This window comes from Paralichthys olivaceus, chromosome 7 (genome assembly GCF_024713975.1).
Source record: "Paralichthys olivaceus isolate ysfri-2021 chromosome 7, ASM2471397v2, whole genome shotgun sequence".
NCBI classification, from domain to species: Eukaryota; Metazoa; Chordata; class Actinopteri; order Pleuronectiformes; family Paralichthyidae; genus Paralichthys; species Paralichthys olivaceus.
Genome location: NC_091099.1, coordinates 4,685,774 through 4,705,749, shown reverse-complemented (window position 1 = coordinate 4,705,749; position 19,976 = coordinate 4,685,774). Strand labels below are relative to the sequence as shown.

The 19,976-nt window shown below is 46.0% G+C and overlaps 2 protein-coding genes across 2 annotated transcripts in view; both read left to right on the top strand.

Moving 5' to 3' along the window:
• The window catches only part of b4galnt4a (beta-1,4-N-acetyl-galactosaminyl transferase 4a), a 129,543-nt gene extending 120,258 nt beyond the window's left edge, over window positions 1-9,285 (top strand). The window contains exons 10-20 of the mRNA XM_069528359.1: window positions 717-881; window positions 1,084-1,193; window positions 1,703-1,803; window positions 2,016-2,089; window positions 2,188-3,694; window positions 4,150-4,529; window positions 4,686-4,839; window positions 4,935-5,007; window positions 5,630-5,783; window positions 6,146-6,272; window positions 7,030-9,285. Coding sequence (XP_069384460.1) covers window positions 717-881; window positions 1,084-1,193; window positions 1,703-1,803; window positions 2,016-2,089; window positions 2,188-3,694; window positions 4,150-4,529; window positions 4,686-4,839; window positions 4,935-5,007; window positions 5,630-5,783; window positions 6,146-6,272; window positions 7,030-7,144 — 2,960 coding nt within the window. The 3' untranslated portion in view covers window positions 7,145-9,285. The remainder of the gene's footprint in view (window positions 1-716; window positions 882-1,083; window positions 1,194-1,702; window positions 1,804-2,015; window positions 2,090-2,187; window positions 3,695-4,149; window positions 4,530-4,685; window positions 4,840-4,934; window positions 5,008-5,629; window positions 5,784-6,145; window positions 6,273-7,029) is intronic.
• Window positions 9,286-12,621: 3,336 nt separating this feature from the next.
• The window catches only part of abtb2b (ankyrin repeat and BTB (POZ) domain containing 2b), a 41,531-nt gene continuing 34,176 nt past the window's right edge, over window positions 12,622-19,976 (top strand). Inside the window, exon 1 of the mRNA XM_020102199.2 lies at window positions 12,622-14,152. Coding sequence (XP_019957758.1) covers window positions 13,261-14,152 — 892 coding nt within the window. The 5' untranslated portion in view covers window positions 12,622-13,260. The remainder of the gene's footprint in view (window positions 14,153-19,976) is intronic.

Genomic DNA, 19,976 nt, shown 5'->3' with positions numbered 1-19,976 from the left:
GTGGAATAAACAGTAGCCAGGCTTGTATGGTCATGGATGTGGTTTAAATAATATCTGTTACATACAAAACTTAGTGTTGTACTTTTATTATAACAAACTACTTCATGTGAGACTTGATACGAATTAATTAGAAGAAAGAGAAGTAGGGTTTCTTTGTGTGGACTATTTCACCAACGTGGATAATGAGTTGGTCTATGCAGGGGTTTGTGTGTAATGGAAACCAGGTATGTGATCAACAGAAGTCTCATTGTTAGAGGACAGAAGTCTTAGTCGTACCACACAGACACACACACTGAATGTTCAGACTCGACTCGCTGGAGGATGAAAATGATGCTGACCACCCTGTTAATTACAAAGCATTTCTCCCATCAGGCCTTGTTCCTGAGATGCTATTAATCACACGTGCTCTCTCCATCTTCCCTGCCATCGATTGGTATAATTATGACTCCTCCTCTGCTTTGTTTCTCCTGATCATCTCCCTTTGTTCCCCTTGTCTCCTTCTCGTCTTTTCTGTCCCCTCTATTGGTCGATAAAGATTTGTGATAATCGCGACACAGATGAGGTGCATAACATTTTCCTTCCAACAGCTTACATCACATTTGTCCGTCATTAAGATAATCAAAACAGCCCAACGCAATAATGAACTGTCCTGATTCCGTCCTCTGCACCATTTATGTCTCACTCTGCTCCTCTGTCTGTGTCTGTGTGTTTTTCAGATGAGTCGATTCTGAAGATGAACAGTGTGGACCACATCCCCCAGACCTTGGCCAGTCACATCCGTCTCCCAGAGGAATCTCAGCCCCGGGGTCTGGAAGAAGGCAGAGTCACGCAGCACGGAGCAGATATGCTGAAGCCGGACCCAAGGGACACCTTCTACAGCAGTAAATCCAGCCTATCATTTTGTCTGATTGACCGATTGACTGTCTGGCTCCCAGTGTCTCTAGTTCTCATTGTCGCTATATCTCCCACACTTTTTCTATTATTGCATCCTGCAGCTTTCAGACTCCAAAGAGCAGAATTCCTTTTAATCACTTGTCTCTCCAAGATCTCATATATTTGCGTCTTCTTTCTCTCTCCCCTCAGCTCCTATGATCGACCCCTCCCGCCTGGAAAACGTTCTGCCGGCCTGCCTCTACTCCCCAACCTATGTCGTCAAAGATTTTCCCATCGCCAGATACCAGGGCCTGCAGTTTGTGAGTCACCCCTTTCAATCACCAGCCCCTGCAGCTCGATATGTGAGACGTTCGCGTGAGACGACGCGCGTCTTAATTGGAGTTTGTGCTAAAATGATCAACGTGGGGTCAAGAGATCATTTTAGATGCATTCGGATGAAGTCAGTCAGTCTTTAAACCTGGTGAAAATTACTTTAAGACAAACTAGACAGCAGAAAGGAGAAGAGAAAATAAGTCCAAGCTGGTTTGGCTGCTATGAATAAAAACACAGTAATGATGCAGACATGTATTGTTGAGCACTGCCCTCTGTAGGACAACACGAGTTACTGCAAAGGCTGCAGGGGAAAGTGACAAGCGATGTAAACATAGCAAATCCATTTTTAATTAGTCAGAAATCACTATTTAAGAAAATGGCTGAATTTAATTGAAATAGTTGGATCCCCACCTTCTAATGCTAAATGACAATTCAATTCATTATCAGCGTTTTACAGAGTTATTTCATCTTTGACTGACATTGTGCTTTTCCTCAGGTTTATTTGTCCTTTGTCTACCCCAATGACTTCACACGTCTCACCCACATGGAGCGAGAGAACAAGTGTTTCTACAGGGAGTCTCCTATCTACTTGGAGAAGTAAGGACATTATTTTTGCTTTTATCACCTCCAGAGCTCAGGGGAACATTTGTCTCTGTCTTGTGTTTACAGTCTGAGCGACTGCCCTGTTATGTAGAGTAACTGCTCAGGCGCCTGTGAATTTGAAGGCAGTTTGAAGAAGCACTAAAACTTCAAATCCTCAACTTTGATCCGTGTGTGTCGGCGTTCATCTGTGTGTCTGTGTCTGTCAGGTTTGGTTTCTACAAATATATGAAGATGGATGAGGAGGATGACGACAGACCGTTCTTCTTCCCCAACCCAGATGGTAACGAATAATGAAAAAAACGACACACTCCTGCATGCATGCAAAAACACATAAATGCAAATACGTGTACAAACACTCAAATTTGTGTCTGCCTCCAGATTTCCTGGAGGAAGAGGAGGTGGTAGAAGCCGAGGACGAGGCAGAGATCGTCGGCACGCAGCCGCCCAAGAAGCCCTCTCATCCCAGCCAGACCAGCCACACCTCCAACCCCTCCCATCAGCACTGGAAGCCAGCGCCCACAACAACTAGCAGAGAAGTTGAAGAGGAGGAGGAGGTGGACCCCGATGAAGAGGAGGAGGGAGCTGTCAACAGTATAATACGCCGCAGAGAGAGGAGACATTTCCTTCACAGGGATGGACAGATAGGGAGGGATCTGGACAGAGACTGGGGACGGGATCATACAAGAGAAAACATTGGACAGGGCTCCAGGAAGAGACTCGACAAGGCCCAACCCAGGGCACCGGAGCCCGATATGGACAGTGTGGTCCAGGGTCGATCCCTGTCCTGGATTCGAACTGGTCCTGTGGAGCAGGGTCCTGGCAGGAGAGGAGGAACAGATGGTGGAGTAGGTGGAGGAGAGAAAGGAGCAGAGACTCCGCCTAAACTCAGCAAGTCTTCACTCCTTTTCCCCCAAAAGTCCTCCCTCTCTGCCCTTGCCAGCCGTGCCAAGCAGATCATCAGCAACTCAGCCCACAGCAACAAACCGTATGACAACAAGCTGCCTGGAAGCAAGAAGGAGGAGAACAAGATCTACATCACGAGGCCTCGGCCAGCGAAGGAGAGGGAAAGAGAGAGGGAGAGGGAGCAGCGTCGCGAGAGGAGGGAGGAGAGGTCGTATCACCACCCGAGAGAGGTGTTCCCTGGGGTCTTCTTGTACCAAACTGGGAAGACCACGAGGCTGGTCAACCTGGGCGCTAAAGGCCAGAAGGGTAGGAACCTTGTTAGTGCCCCACAGCTCTGGCCCAACCCCCCAACAAAAGAGGGTAAGAGCCCTCCTCGCAATGGAAGCATGAACATACAGAATGAAAGTGTCCAGAAGTCCGTCCGGAGGGCAGCTGTGGCAAATCAACCAGGAAAAATCAAGAGGAAAGGGGAGCATCAGGACTTAAAGGCGACAGCCACAGCTCAACTCCCCAGCAAAGACGACCCACTAAACCCACTATCCCATCACCAAGATCCTCCTCCAGATACACTGCAGAGGTTAAACTCCACAGAAAACACACTCCCAGGTCAACAGAGGGTCACCTCTTACCTCACAATCTCCGAGATCACAGAGTCCCAGCGGCAGCCAGATCCAGACCCCAACCCGGCGGACCTGGACCAGGACATTAACCGCTCCAATCCCGACCCCGACCCTGAGCCCGAGCCAGAGGAGGGCGAGATGTCGGACTACAGCTACGAGGAGGTGGAGGCTCGGCCGGGCTGGGCCGAGGAGAGCATCAACTGGCAGAGGACCTTCTCCGTCAACCCGATGGACTTTGAGCTTTTGCGCTCTGACTGGAACGACCTGCGCTGCAACGTGTCTGGTAACCTGCAGCTGGCGGAGAGCGAGGTGGTGGACGTGCTGGCCCAGTACATGGAGAAACTGAACGAACGCAACGGAGGGTAAGGATCAAGGAGAGCGAGTGAGAATAATGAGCAACTAAGAGGGCTCCTGTGTGGCTTCGACCTTGTAAATGAAAATGTGGTATTTGGTGGGAAGTATGTTGTAGATTCACAGAGAACATGCTGGTCATGCCCCGGCGCTCTGACTTCATGTTAGCAGACCTCAGTGAGTCCTGATCACCACTTTCTGCAGCAGCTACTCGTGTGAAGAAGCTCCGCCATTAACTTCTTTCCCTGTTTTCATTTTCCTCCCTCCCTCACATCACGCTGGCTTCACAGCGCCGCGGATAATGAGTAGCAGCACTTTCAAAGTGGTCTGCCTACAGTCAAACGAGGTTTAATCCAGTTGTGAGCATGATATGATAAATATATTTTTGCAGCCTTCCGCTTTCTTTCATATTAAGTTACATCGTGTCTGTTTTTTCTCAAACTCTTCTTTTCTTCCCGTGGCGCAGGATCTACACGCTGCTGCGAATCATCAACGTCGAGAAGCGGCGCGACTCGGCGAGAGGGAATCGTTACCTGGTGGAGCTGGAGCTAATGGAGAGAGGCCGCAGCGTGGTGCGTCTGTCGGAATACATTTACCTGCTGCTCCACCGCGGCAGGCAAGGGGAGGAGAGTCTCGAGAACACCGACTCTGCCCCGGCCTCGGCGCCGGCCTCAGCCACCTCCCCTGCCACGCCCAGCCTCACCACGCCGTCGCCCCTTCCCTCCGCCAAGCCCCCCGCCCGGCCCGGGGCGACACCGTGGAGCACTGCCTTCGCTAAGCCCCTGCTCTGCCAGCCCGTCATGCTGCAGTGGAGGAGGGATGTCATGGTGCACTTTGTGGTGCCAGGTCAGTCAGCAGAGTAATTCACTTCAACTTTTAAATCTGGATAATTTTTTAAAGAACCTTACAGCAAAATACCTCCACTAACGGAAAGCTTTCATTTCTTCTTTCTTTTCCAACCTGCTGTTTACCTTTGCTGTTGTTCTTCCCTTGAATAACTAGTGAAAAACCAGGCTCGGTGGGTGCAGCAGTTTATCTCCGACATGGAGAATCTTCACCGTGAGACCAAGGACGACAACTTCAGCATCATCATTGTCGACTTTGAGAGTGAAGACATGGACGTGGAGCAGGCCCTGAGAGAGAGCACTGTGCCAAGGTGTGTGCCACACGCTCAGCTCAGTGATATGACTTTTAAAAGATGACATTTTAACGGCGTCCAAGTGATTTGCAATGCGTCTTTTGTTTTGACAGATACGAGTATCTTCGGAGAGAGGGGAACTTTGAGCGCTCGGCAGGACTGCAGATCGGAGTGGACACCATTGAGGTTAGAGAAACAAACACTCAGAGGCAAAGACAGCAATATGTGAGCTGGCAGGAAAAAGACGCTCACTGAAGGTCAGCGGCTCGCACTGACCACACGACCTTTACTGGCTGATGGACAGACGGAGAGAACACTCATGCATAATGAATACATCACTGCCAGGCCCGTCTGTCACAGGCTGGGTCCTTATCTCCGAGCCTCGTCCTGCCTCCCTCTCCCACTGAGCCCAGCTGTGGATGACGGGGAGTTGCTTAGACAGTTTGCTGCATTCCCTCTGTCATGTGTACGCCACAGCTGTCGCATCCAGTCCTTTTCACAGGTTATTTGTGTGCATGTGCTCTTACGCCAGCGCACACACCCACGGGGGGAAGCGTGGAAATTTGGACGGGCGTTGATCTGTCAGTTGAGTGTCAGTGCTGTCCCGGTGAGATGACAGCGCTGTCACTCACGTCTCAATGACCTGCAGGCTCTTGGAGTTAAGACAAGTTACTGCTCAGCTCAGACTTCTGCACACTCTTTAATCCTCAAATCCCACATTAGTCACATCACACATGAGCTTCTCACCATGAAGTTTGCAAAGATTTTGAGATGTTTGATTTCTGTTTGTTTATCTCTGCTCTCGCAGGATAGTCACAGCATCGTGTTCCTGTGTGATCTGCACATCCACTTCCCGCTCAACATCCTGGAAAGCATCAGGAAGCACTGTGTGGAGGGACGCCTCGCTTTTGCTCCCATTGTCATGAGACTCGGCTGCGGCAGTTCGCCTCGGGAGCCCGATGGTAAGAAACCAACTCCACCAAGGCCCAACTGTCCCCTTATGAATCCACATTTAAATTCACCACATCCTGATATTATATTATTAGATCTGCTCCAAATTGCACACACTCATAAATATCACCCCCCTGATCTGGCTCCACATCAAAACGTATTGGGTTCTCCACTGACCCATATCACATCCTTCTGTTCAGTTCCATGATAATCTGTCCAGTAATTTTTGCGTAATCCTGCTAAACAACAGACAAACACATAATCTCCTTGTCACGTGCATACAGGGTCACGTCGTTCATCCCTTTATCTAAAATCAGTGTCGATGCAACGTCATTGAATCAGATGTTTAATATTCTTTTCATTCTCTCTGCAGGTTACTGGGAGGTCAATGGTTTTGGCCTGTTTGGAATCTACAAGTCCGATTTTGATAAGATTGGAGGGATGAACACGGAGGAGTTCAAAGACCGCTGGGGCGGAGAAGACTGGGAGCTGCTGGACAGGTAACCCGGCAACAAGCCGCCATGATAACCATTAAGAAAGTTACATTTTGTCGAGACTGTGTCCGAGAGATTGAAGTTTTGAAGTTGTAGTATGTGTGGCATATTTTCTGTTGTACCTCTGTAGCTGATGTTTAAGTTATGCAGATGTTAACATATAATATCAAATAGCTAAGGTAGTTGGAATATAATGTTCTGGTACTTAGCAATTTATATATTTTTAATGTTTCAAGCTTTGCAGTAAGGTGGAAATCTCAGAGACGGCTAATTCAAAACCTGTCCCTGACCTGACCCTTTAATAAAACCAGAAAAAAAAAATTTAAACAGACTATTGAAGACAGTCCCTGGTTACAGTTACTAAGACGAGTTGCTATGGTCCCAGTCTTTTCTCCTGGATGAAAAAAATGTGTTGTGTATGCAACCTTGAAAAGTCAGTGTCCCCAAAAACAGGACTTAAATATTTAAACAGTGAAATTCAAATATATATTTTTTAAATGGATTAATCCATTCAGAGGTTTTCTGCTGCTGATGTGTGTCGAGTCATGGCTGGATTACGAGACAATGGGCATAGATGAGCAAAAGAGCCCACGATAATTGATTAATTAGATAACTAGTATTAGATATAACTGGAACCTGTTGGAAAAAAAATATATGAATGTCAATAAAACTGCATTTTCTGGGGAAATACTACAAAGTCTTGAATCAAATGTGGTGCAGAGCCAGTGTTTAACCCAGTGTTTAACCCTCTGTCTCCCTCCAGGGTTCTGCAGAACGGTTTGGAGGTAGAGCGACTACGCTTGAGGAACTTCTTTCACTACTACCACTCCAAACGAGGCATGTGGAACGCCCAAAATAAGAAAACTCCCAAGGGATAGCGCTCCCTGCAGGTCGGACAATCCCTAAAAAAAAACCTACACTGCAGATCCACTGTGTGTGAGAGAGGGGCCCACGGTAGCTCGCTCACTGCCTGAACTCTGCCTTTTTTTGAAACCCGGGCTCCTCTCGCCGTCGGCCTCTCTCCCGTGTGCTTTTCTGTACGAGGCAGCGGAGTTCAAATCTGAACTTTGGAAGTGAGCTGTTTATGCAGACACCTGAGTCATCACTTTGCCTCACTGACTGAACTACTGTACAGAGAGATGAGAGTTATTTTTAATCTTCCTCTCTCTGCCCTTTTTTGGTGCAATGTTTTCAGACAGACTGGAAAGCAGCTGTTTTTTTGTGTGAATGCGTGTCTGTGTGTGTGTGTGTCCCGTGTGTGTGTGTGTGTGTGAGTGTCCCGTGTGTGTGTGTGTGTATGCCCCACAGACGTGTGTGTCTGTGTGTGTGTGTGTTGCCTCTTGTGTGCGCTCATGATGACAGGAAGCACCTTTTTTCTAACAAGGAGATGTGAAGACAACCTAAGATTTTTCTTTTCTAACACGCTCCCACGCAGGCGCAAAATAGAATGTGTGTCGACATGTTATCCAGATAGATTCAGACATGGTGGCGTAGATCGAGTAGAGGAACTGTGGCTATGACTGTATTACTAAATAACGTCAACTACTACCTGTTGAATATCATTAACCAGTATGACCGAGGTGCTGACGTTTTCCTGGTGTCTGATTTGATCAAACAAACAAGGTTTTCTAATTAGAAAAGCCCATTTTTTCCAAACAGATGCTGACAGATGTTTCATCTTTGTGTCTCTGTCTGTCTCTCTCTTCTTCTTCTGTCTTTCGTCTCGGATTCATTTTCAGTTTCGTGCTAATCTGTGTAATTTCATCAGCTGAAATATTAGATTTAGCCCTGCTGCTGTTTTGTAACATCAGTTTTACGTTACTACAACCAGATTAATAGCTACTGGTTATTACTTGATTAATTTTGTTATTGACTGAAATTTGTTCTGCTGTTAGTTATTTAAAAAAAGGGGTTTTCATTTGTGTGAATGCTGTAACATTCGTGGTGCTGTTTCCGTTCTAAAACGCTGCGAATGGATTTCTCAAAACTCGGTGTCCTCCATTCCCTCCAGACCTCTCACCTCAACGTCAACTGGAACAGGAGGGGAGCTGAGAGGACACTTTATGACTCTTCATTTAAAGTTCTCACTCTGGTTTTAAGCAGTTACTGAGCTGTGTGTTGCATTTCAAAAACTGGATTCCGGAGGATTAAAACTTTCTCTCATGTGAGAATATTAACGAGAAAGGGAATGCTTAGCTGTTGAAAAACACCAACACATCCTCATTTAAGCTTGTGGGAGACCGGCTCATGTGTTGGACACGATGTGACATGGCTGTTTCTCAAATGTGTGCCTTTATCAGGGTTTGGCTGCCAGCCATTTTTTTTTTTTTTTTTAATGACATAAGAGGGCAGGGACAGACAGAAATATAATGTTATTTATGTCACTGTAAATTTAAGATACTCTGTAAAAGAAGGAAATGTGGTTCTCTTACATGAATTACAGATGTGTCAGTCTTTATGTTATAATATTAACCTTAGAAGTGAGAAGGAGTCGTTTCAAGTCCTCACTGGTGAGATAGACATAGTAGGTGTTGATGACTATTGAGGGAGCAGGAGGTGTGATGGAGACTCGGTGGCAGCTGCTGTCCAGCAGGACATCTCCTGCTCCCATTAGTTTGGCTGAAGGCCGAGCCCCTAATGCCTCTGTTTATACAACACGGTACTTACATTGACGGGGAATGGCTGGAGGGCTCAAGGTTGGACAAATGCACGGACGAGAGCCAGTGATCTTTTATTGACGACGTGATTGTCAGAAATGCCCTCCAAGACCCTCTCATTGCCTCGACAGGAAAAAAGGTCTATACTGTATGTCACTGACATGGGATTATTTAAAGAACAAAATAAAACACAGTAAATATAAGACTATATATATGAGAAACATTAAAAATGAAAAATAGGAATATACATTCCAAGGTAATTTCTGTGAAATTGTTTTGTAGAGAAAGAGGTTTCAAGAATGTATTGTACCTTTATTTTGATTTGTCGGTTTTTTGCAAATAAAGTTTTATGCTTACATCCACATCTTTTTTTTCCACATTTGCTTTAATGTTTAAGGTTTAGTCGATGGAGATGGAGGTATATCAATTCCCTATCTGGCCACACGGTGGTGCTACACCCTTACACACGTCCTGTACCTGCAAAAGCACAGTGGTTGAATGAATGACGTAAAAAACATAAACACAGAGTCAGTGAAGTTGTGGGATTATCACTGTAGGATGTAAAATCTCATGAATAAGTAAAAAATGAGTTCAAATCCTCACACGTTAAACTCAAATAGTGGATCTCTTTCTTTTGCAAACAAATCAGATTATATGAGATGACATAATAGCTTTTAGTGTGGGTTTGTAACTGCCCCATGAATTCACCATACAGCTTTAAAACAATGAATTAAAAACCTATCTTGGGCTCTTTTCTATTCATGTTTTCAACTCATTTTTAGTACTTCACATATTAACTAAAGCATTGCCTCATCCAGACTCCCCCAATATTGTGAAACCCAGCAGTTCCCACAATGAGCACTTGGTGCCAAGAATAAAACAGGAAGGAACCTGGTGACCATCTGCCTGGACGGGAAGTGTCGTGTGTTAGGCTGAAGATTAAGAAATATTCACACCTCTTCACTCTGGAAACCTGGTATTGCTCTCTGAAGTCATTATGTCCAGTGACAACATCAGAACTGAAATCATCCAATGTCACATCCGTTCTGTTTCCTGACCAATGCAGAGAGAAAATCAAACATTGTGAAACTAACAGTTTGAACTCCAGCAGGGTTGACGTGTTTTCAGAAAACATCTAATCTAATGCAGAGTGTTTTGTTCTGTGTGTCACTTTAGCTCAGGGTGGTGGGCTGGCCTGATGCTGGCCCTGAACACACACACACACACACACACACACACACACACACACACACACACACACACACACACACACCATGAGGTAAGCCCCATCTACGCCAAAGTTACATGAGGTCTGGATGAGGCAAGAGCAAACCCCCAGTGATCTCCTTACACCCTGTGTGTGTGTGTGTGTGTGTGTGTGTGTGTGTGTGTGTGTGTGTGTGTGTGTGTGTGTGTGTGTGTGTGTGTGTTTAATGTGTTTTTCATGTTGTGGGGACTTGTCATCCATATAGGGACAAAAAGCAAGTCCCCATAATGTAAGTCATTAAATCTTAAGGTGAAGATGTTCCAGGTTTAGGATTTGGTAAAGATAAGGTTAGATATAGGTTAAGGTAAGGGTGATGGTTAGGTTTTGGCAAGTAGTAACTGTAGTCATGGTTAGAGAAAGTCTCCAGGGAATCAATGTACTGTAAGTCAGTGTAATGTCCTGTGAAGTCATGGAGACACGTGTGTGTGTGTGTGTCTTCTGAAATCATTTAAAATGGATTTGACTGCAAAACACTGGAGGTCAACAGGACTGAAGATTAACTCTGTTCCCAGTTCCCATGACTTAGTGATTCACATGTTTTGAGAGTCACTTTTTCCACTTTAAGTACACGCGTGTACATTTTTCCCTGTAACGCACAGATTTCTGGAAGTGCAGGAAAACATTCAGAGGCGTCGCTTGCGCAGCCTGTCGCCGTCTCATGGGCATGCTGGGTAAACGGGCTCTGGGCTTAACCTATTATGTAATGGCGTTGGACTCTTTAGACACACCCTACCTGTCTGTGTGAGTGCAGACTGATGAGAAGCAGGTAGTCACAGACCTCTTCGACATGTTTGTTTTATTTTACCTGGAGCGTGTCACATCATCCAACCAGGATCTAACCAGATCAACCAACAGTTCACCACAATGATCCAAACCGCGTCGTGTTGTGAGAGGATTTTCTTACATTTTGTCCTGAAAGCAAGAGCGACCACGTTCTTTTGCTTTCAGCTCTGCAGAACAGGTGACCTGACTTGTTGCAACCCATGGAGGCCAGAACACAAAGTTGAAAATGAATAAGAGAAGAAAAAGAGAGCTATATTGTGTGTTGTTAAGTCACGCCATTACGACAATTCAGTCTTCGGTGCGATTCCACATAAGCTTTTAAAATGCACATTCAGTGAAAACCCAGAGCCTCATCAAATCAAAGCAAACACTGCTCCACCTCTTACACCATCGCCGAGGGCTTTACAGATTCAATTTGCGTTGCAGGCTGCAGGTGAGAGATTAGCTAATGTGTCGGCAGAAAGCCAAGTCCCCCCTGAGTCAACATGAGGAGATAATTGGAGAGTGCTTGGTGTGCATTTTGGTTCCTGCAACAAACCAGAAGAATTTCCCCAAACTCATAAATATAATTAGATTATAAATTGTTATGCTGAATCTCGACGTGAGGTAGAAAATGAAAATAAGAAACACAGGTTTCAAATACAATGCTGTGCCAGTGCGTGCATGGAAAATGTCATAACTCACACATGACAGCAAACACAGAGCTGTAGGTCACAATTTATAACATATCTGCTTCAGTGTTATAGTACACTGTTGTATACTTTGTATAATACATAACATATTGCATTTGCACTCCTTCGTATTTCAATATCAATGCAAATAATCCAGTTTAATTGCGTAATGAACACTGGTAATGCTGATGGTGCCGTTCTACTCATCTTACACTAGACTTGCTGCTACTTTGAACGTCACTGTGTCCCTATGAGTCATTTTTACAACACTACTTCAAACACATTGCTAGAGGATGTGTGGCTACGACTATATTTTTAGTTTTCTGTGTCCAACATGCAGGCTTTTGAGTTTCCTTATGTCGTCTTTATTCAGATCCTAGCAATTTATTTTATCCTTTCTCGCACTATTGCATTGTGTCTTCCAGTTACAGCTACTGTATAAAACATGGCAGCCTCCATAGAGAGGACCCGCTCCTGTTGTAAATATAAAGTATTTAAATATAAAGGGCTCATTCTAGGATAGAGAAAACTATTCATACAACTAAGATTAAAAAAACACTAGAAAACTGAAAACATCACCAGGATTATTGTATAATCAATTTCAGCCAATAGATCCTTTTAACCTAAATCTTCCACACTGGACCTTTGAGAGGTTAAAGGTTCAGTGTGTACAATTTAGTGACATCTAGTGGTGAAGTTACACGTTGCAGCTGAATACCCCTCACCTCCCCCTCCCCCTCCAAACATGAAGGAGAACCTGTGGCAGCCTTCAATTGTTGTAAAAACTCAAAAGGTTTGGTTTGTCCAGTTTGGGCTACTGTAAAAAAAACATGGCGTCCTCCTTTATACAAATATAAAGTATTTAAATACAGAGTAAAAAAACAACAAATAATATAATTTTTTGTTCTATTCAATTTGTGCCAATAGAAACCTTTCACCCAAACCTGGACAGTTCAGATTTTACATTCAAAAAGTTAAAAGTGAACCCCCACCCCAACTTTGGAGAAGTTCTTGTGCGGGGCCCTGATTGGCTGTGGCAAACACTCAGCCGCCTCCTGATTGGTGTTTGCGCTACTTCCGTGTTGTCAGTCAGCCGCGGCCCCTCCCCTCACACATCTGTAGCCGAGGGGCTGCTCCGGGACCAGAGGCTCCGCAGCGGGGGAGAGATGAGCTGAACCCGGGCGTCTTCTCCACGGTGACTGTCGAAACCCAGCCAGTGTCGGTGCGTGGAGCGGATCAATGGGACCTGCTGTGATAGCTGAACTCGGGTGTGACCGTGTCTGAGGAGCGGGGAGACATTTCGTTGTGTTTTCGCAGAGTGAGGAGGAAAAAAAGTTTTTTAAAAATCTGGCCCCGGTGCGAAGTCCACGTTTCCTCGCTGCCAAGTTTGTCAACGACCGAGATTCTTCGGTTTTAATTTGGAGATCACGTCTGTGTGCGGTGGGGTCGGTGGAGCTGTGTCGTTTCGCTGCCCCACACTCGGCTCCGTTCAGCGGCATGTCTGACAAGTGCGTCGTGTAACCAGTTCATCCAGCTGTGCGGGGAGTTTCGGCTCCTGTTTGATTGACTTCCACCGGCTCCTCGACTGCACCTCCGGTAAAAGACACTTCACCACAATGGCCGGTTTGAGCAACGTCCACATGAAAACCCTGGAGGACCTGACCCTGGACTCGGGCTACGGCGCGGGGGACTCGTGTAAATCCCTCAGCCTGTCCTCCTCCAAGTCCAACTCCCAGGCGTTCATGACGGCCCCACACCGGGGCAACTGGTGGTACTACTCCGGCTCCATGAACAGCAGGAACAACAGCTGGGACACGGTCAACACGGTCCTGCCCGAGGACCCGGAGGACATCTTCTCCAAGTGCCCCCGCTTACCTGAGCTGGAAGAGTTCCCCTGGACCGAGGAAGAAGTGGCCAAGATACTTCGCAAAGTGGCCGCGAGTGGGAGCGTCAAGGGCGGACCCGCACCCGTGTTCTCCCCGGAGGCCGTGCGGAGGCTGTCCGGTCTCCTGCGGAGGGCTCTGATCCGCATCTCCAGAGAGGCGCAGCGGCTCAGCGTCATGCACTGCCGCTGCACGCGCTTCGAGGTGCAGAGCGCCATGAGGCTGGTGCTCAGCTGGGCCCTGGCCGACCACTGCGTCTCCGCGACGGTCAAAGCGATCTCCATGTACAGCATGAGCGCCGGGGAGCTGCTGAGGAAGGGCAAGTCAGCCCGGTGCGGCCTCTCCTTCTCCGTGGGACGCTTCTTCCGCTGGATGGTGGACACCCGCATTTCCGTGCGCATCCACGAGTACGCGGCTATATGTCTGACTTCATGCATGGAGGCTCTGGTGGAGGAGGCAGGAGCTCGGGTGCTGTCAGCCGAGAGGAGTCACTCGGGGCCGGACGCCGGGTCAGGTGGCGCCCCGGTGAGCGCAGAGGCTCTGGAGGTGATTGTGAACAATGACGCAGAGCTGTGGGGGGTCCTGCAGCTCTATGAGCACCTGATCTGCGGGAAGAACGCCAATGGTAAATATACTTTTAATTCCCCTCCGGTGCCCTAAGAACTAAAACTGTGCTGCGACTTTACTTTGCTGAGTAATTGAAGTCATAACTTTTTTATTTCTCTCACACTCCTCCATCCAAAGTGTTGGCCTCCACTTTCCACTTCCTCTCAGCGCACGTGTGGAAAAGGTGAAATGTGGCCTGCAGTTGGATACAATAGCAGCGTTTTGTTCCTTTTAAAATTTGATGGAGTCGTTGTTAATTCAACCTGTCAGAATAGGAACATAAGAGCGCAGAGGCATCTCATGTGAACAATGGAAGTCTTTTCTCTCTGACCTGGATCCTGTGCCCAGCTGCCAAATTAAATTTGAGCCGCTTCACTCTCATCAGTCTGTTGCACAGTTGAGTTCTGAAATGTAACTCTTGCTCTGCTGTTGTGATTTGGTCTTGCACTGAGCCTTTTGGAGCTCAGGCAGGAGGCTTGTCTGTTGACACAGCTCTGTGTTTGTGCTGACTTCACCTCTCCTCCTCCTGCTGTGCTGGCTGCGCTCCTTCAAAATCCTTATCCTTTCTCCCATTTCCTCATCCTGCTCTCCTCCTCTTCTCCTGTTGGAGCACCAGCTCCCCTCTTCCAGCTCCAGATGTGCATCCTGCTCCCTGTCCATTTGTTTCCTCCACCCTCATGTCCCTCCTAAATTAACTTTCTCCTGCCTCAAAACCCCTAATACACTCATAGCGCTCTTTCCATGGCTGTTTTGGCAGTCCAGAGTGGAACTGATTCATGAGCTTGTGTTGGGACAATGTAACCAGCCTTTGTCTGTGGCCCACTACCAGCTCCCTGGAGCAGAGCTTTTAACAGGAGCACAATGGCCTTTTGTTGTGTGATCTAGCAGCTAAGCCCAATGCAGAGTGGGTGAAAACAAATGCTGGAGAAGCTGGGCACACAAGCGCACACGCCCATGGACATGCACACGGAGAGAGGAATGGAGAAAACAAGTAGCCATTATTAGAGGGTTTTAAAAATTAGACTCACGATTGATCTGAGTTAAGATGTTATCAGACAGGAGCACCTTTCTTTGTGAAGAAGACTTTCTAAAGGCCTGAGGTCAGGCAGCACTTGCACACACACCATGCACAAACTCACTCTCTGTTGCATTTCTTATTCTGTGCAGCAACCACTGGTTTCATCATAATTCAAACTTACAAGTGCTAAAAAGAGTGCAGTGCGTTGAACTTCTCTGTTATGCTGCCATACGCCTGCGTTGGAACTATTTTATTGCTAAATAAGTTAAAGAGCAGCTTTTGTCCCAGCATTTAACCAGATGTCCTTTGGTTGGGTTTTGACTCTCCTATTTTGGTGAGTTCAGTCACTGGTTTTGAGAAAGACCCGTGTGTAATAACAACAGACTATTATTCTGACCACCCTCACTTTTTATAGCTCCACGACTGGGCCACATGCCCCTCTACCACCTTACCACCTGACACCCCACACCCTAAACCTGGCTTTCAGCCCCCCCGCCGCTCCCACTGAAGTCCCCTTTACCGCTACAACCATCAGTGCACACAAACGCACAGATTCATTTTCTGTCCTGAAGCCAGACTCAGAACTGGGGGTGGGGGACGGACTACTGATCAAATGGTTGGGCACGGTCTGATAAATACCCCCCCCCCCTTTACCCTCTTGATTTCTCTCCTTTTCTCCAATTCTTTCTTTTCTCAGAGGCTGGCCCACATCTGGAACTCTTTAAGCCAGAAATGACTTCTACGGCTCCAATAACAATTCTGAAAACTCCCTCCCTCCTTTCCTCTCCTCCTGCCCTCTCTTGCTGACTCTCACTCTTGGCACCCTCTCTCTCTCTCTCTCTCTCTCTCTCTCTCTCTCTCTCTCTCTTTCTTTGCCGTTGCATTTACGTCCACTTCATCTTTATCTGTTTATTTCTTCTGGTCTACTGGGAGTGCATTAGAGGAACTTGGTTGTGATGTGCCAGGATCTTATTCATTACTCATGCACACAGTGGTACGAGCACGTTCACACACACACACACACACACACATACACTTTTTAGTCTGCTTTACATGTGTTCAAATGGCTCCACGGCACTGACTGAACTCGCTGCATAGTACCACTATACAGAAGAATCCATTTGTCATTCATTTCTCTTTTCAGGGATATATCTCGAGCGAGCTCTTCCTGGTGTAATATGTATTGACGTTACTGTGGGGCATGTTAAAGTGCAGAGTAGTTGCTCTGCTAATGGACAGTGGAAGTGGCTATGAAATCATTGATCTTGATGACTGGCACACAGATGTCTGATGCTCGTTTGTTAAAATGCATCCCCATGTGAGTTTTTGTGAAACTTAAGAAATGTTCTCAGACTTTGTTGCATCCAACCTAGAACAGTCGTCCAGTCATTAGATTTGCTAACTAGAGTTGATTCTAGTTGACAGTAGAGTAGTGTTTTTAAGTCTGACTTCGCTCCATTCAAGCTTCGCAGTGGCCAGAAGTGGAAGACTGTGGTTGCAAAGGGCTACTTTAGACCTTGAATGTGAAAAACTGTAGGAACCCGAAGCAGAGTTGAAGGAGAGCACTCATGTTCAGCAACATTTACACAAACTTAGATTTGGTTTCGTACTAACAAACAACAAAGTTCAGTTTCTCAGCATCAGGTAGTGAAGAGGCTGTGAGTAATGGGTTCTGTGCGCCCTGAGAGAACGGGGCATATGATTTGCTGCGCAGTATTTCCCTAAATATGTATTTAGCCCAGAAAGAGGCGTGGGAACAGTGGGCAGAAAGATGCAGGGAAAGCGGCCCAGCACTGTGGTCACACAGATGGGGAAACCAGCACTCTGAAAATACACTCCCTGCTCCACAAATCTGGAGCACCATCAAATACACTTTTGGGAAACATATCAGGACATTATGGCGAAACAGAATTAAAGTTCATCCTTGTGCGATTGCTTGTGTGTTTGGCAAGCAGCGTATTTGTCCAGGCTTTGACAACAAGCCTGTGTTTGACCTGAATAACTGTACACGTGAATTTTGGTTAACCTTGTGAGCACTGTCAGCAGGTCAGTGTGCAAAGGGTTAAGTCATACAGCTGGATAATAAGGGTTAATCCTTCACAAACCACTACAATTTATGTTTGGGTGAGAGCGTTCAATGATGCATGTACCACCTCAGGCTACACACACACACACACACACACACACACACAAAAAGACACTGATGATCCATCTCAGTGTTTGCCCTGGCTTCTTGTCCAGTCCCAGCTGTGAAAACACTGGCCCATTACAGAGCTGGCTTGCACGTGTTTAAATGGGCTTTTTTGTGGGTGCTTCAACATGTGTGGGTATACAGCCTCTGCTTAAGAAAAGAGTAATGTCCTCGCAGATATGACACCACAAATGATTTGTCTGGCTATTATTTGGACTCGAGATCCAATTTACTTCACATGCTTCAACACAGCATTTTTAAGTTTGTGAAATGAATTAGTTAACAGAGTCACTCCCTTGTGTGTAGCTTGTCGCCACTTGCTCCTCTCCTCTTTCAATATTCAGTCATTATTTTGATTTCCTGCCACGCTCGTCCTATTGCATTAGGGCAGCATGAGTCATACTTCTTAACACTGTTTACTGTAAAGCGCTGATAGATAGGAAGCAAATAAACATGGGGATGGCAGATACTCCAGGGGAAAAAAAGCACTGGACACAAATAGAGACACAGAAATAGCAGCAGCACACTTTAAAGCATCTTGATTTAGTCTTTCTAATCACATTCCTGAGGAGGAGTGCTCAAGTCTTTATTCTGTCCAGAGAAAACTATAGACTGCTTATTTGGGCTTGTTTAAATTGGAAAAAAGTGCAGCTAGTGTGTCACATGCATTACCACAGAGGCCTGGCTATGGTTCTCGAGGGAATCTGTCGTGCACGTTAGGTTGCTGGGCAGCTAATGAGGGAAGCAGGAAGACTGGCTGGAAGATGGCTGGAATCTTGGACCGGACGGCTCAGTGCATTGCCTGGATGGTAGGAATGGTTTTGTTGAAAGGATCAAATCATTCCAATGTGAAGTCTGGCTTAGAGACAGCACTCCCACATGCACCTGTGTTGGAGTCTAAAATAATTTTTGGGAAAGTGTTGGATGTCAAAAGGGAGAGGTCTGCGGTAGAGAAGGGAATTGTTTCTCAGTGGTAGAATCCGCAAGATTTGATGACTCAGAGAAAGTGTTGCCATTCTTGTCCTTTATATTATTTTTTTTTTTTACTTATATACACAGATCAAATGAGTTATGTGCAGATTTTTTTCCTGTATTTAGGTGGAACTGAAAAATGGATGAAAAACTTGCACATATGCAATCTGGCCCTGGGCAGCTGTTACTCTTTCTGGTAGTTATTAAATCCAGGAAAGTATGTTGTGTTAACTGGAATACCAGATTGCTAAACCCAAATCTAAATCAAATCCTAATCTCGTTTAGGGAACTAAAATGGCCAGAACTGCCTCAGATTGAGGATGATTGCCAGAAAATACAGGCATAGGCCATCACTGCAGATTGTTCTGCGGATCATGTCGGCCTTGGTTGCCATAGGTGCTTTGTGTCTTTTTTTGTCCGGTTTGCTCACTCAATCAGTAGCTATAGCAACACCAGCCAAAAAGGGAAAAAAGTGGGGTTGCATGGCAAGTTTTGGCAACATAACCGATAATGACTCAACACCTTAAGGCTGAGGTGGGAGGAAATATGTTATCGTGCTTAATTGCCTTGACAAAGTGATAAATTGAGGTTATGAAATAACACCAACATTGTGCAAGTGTTCTGAACTAACTAAAAATCCATGGTTGGAAATAAATTTGGAAGTGAAAGTAAAATATGCCAAATGAATCAGAAGGGAGGAAAACAGACATTGCTAAATAGTGTCTCTCTGACTATGTATCTGACCTGTATTTAGTACATTGTTCATTTTCAATGTGACTCTGAAAAAATGTGCATGAAAGACGTCTTTGTTACAGTAAAGACTTTTGACCCTGGACAAAAAACAAGTAGTCAGTCGCTGGAAGAGATCTGATATTGCTTCTACAACACTATCCAACTTGTAGCTACACCACACTCTCACTCAGTTATTTAGCTTAAATTGCTTGATTGAGTGTTACAGGCTGTGGTTGCCTAGAAAAAGACACAGAGCTCCATTCAGAATTTTAATTTGGTTTTGTCTGTGGCAGTGCAGATCAATTCTGCCTTGCTTTAATACAAGTAAACCTTGAACAACCTTATGAGTCTGTGTTAAACCACAAAACCTCCGGGGGAAAAAAAATAAAAAATCATAATTTCCCCTGCTCCTCACCCCTGACAAAAAATCAATGCCAAGCATCACAGTTCCACTTGTTAATAGGTATGAGCTGCCATGCATCGCTTTCTCTTCTGGTGCTCTCCAGCAAAACTAAAGCCATCCCCTGCAGTTGATAGAGAACAGTTCTGTGGGTGATGTGGCTGTGATATTTAATCACATGCAAACAGATGAGATGGGCAGGCTCCAGGGGGTTATGGGGTGAGGAGAGGGAGCACGGAGGATCAGGTAGTGTTTAGTTTAAATGGAAACAGATTTGCAGGACCAGGGGTTGGATACAAAAAAAAACCTCTCTTGAAATCTGTTGGATTCATTCAGACTTGGCTGGATGGAGTTTTTAGAAATAATTTGAGGGAGTGATGAAGCTGCAATCCCACGGATCCTCTCAAGCTATGTTGATCTATGTAGCCAGGTTGGCCACAACCAGATCTCTGAGTGTGTGTCTTTGTGTGTGCGTGCCAAAGGAAGGGTTGTGATCATTTCCCTTAGCCACCACTGAAAAAAAGGGACAC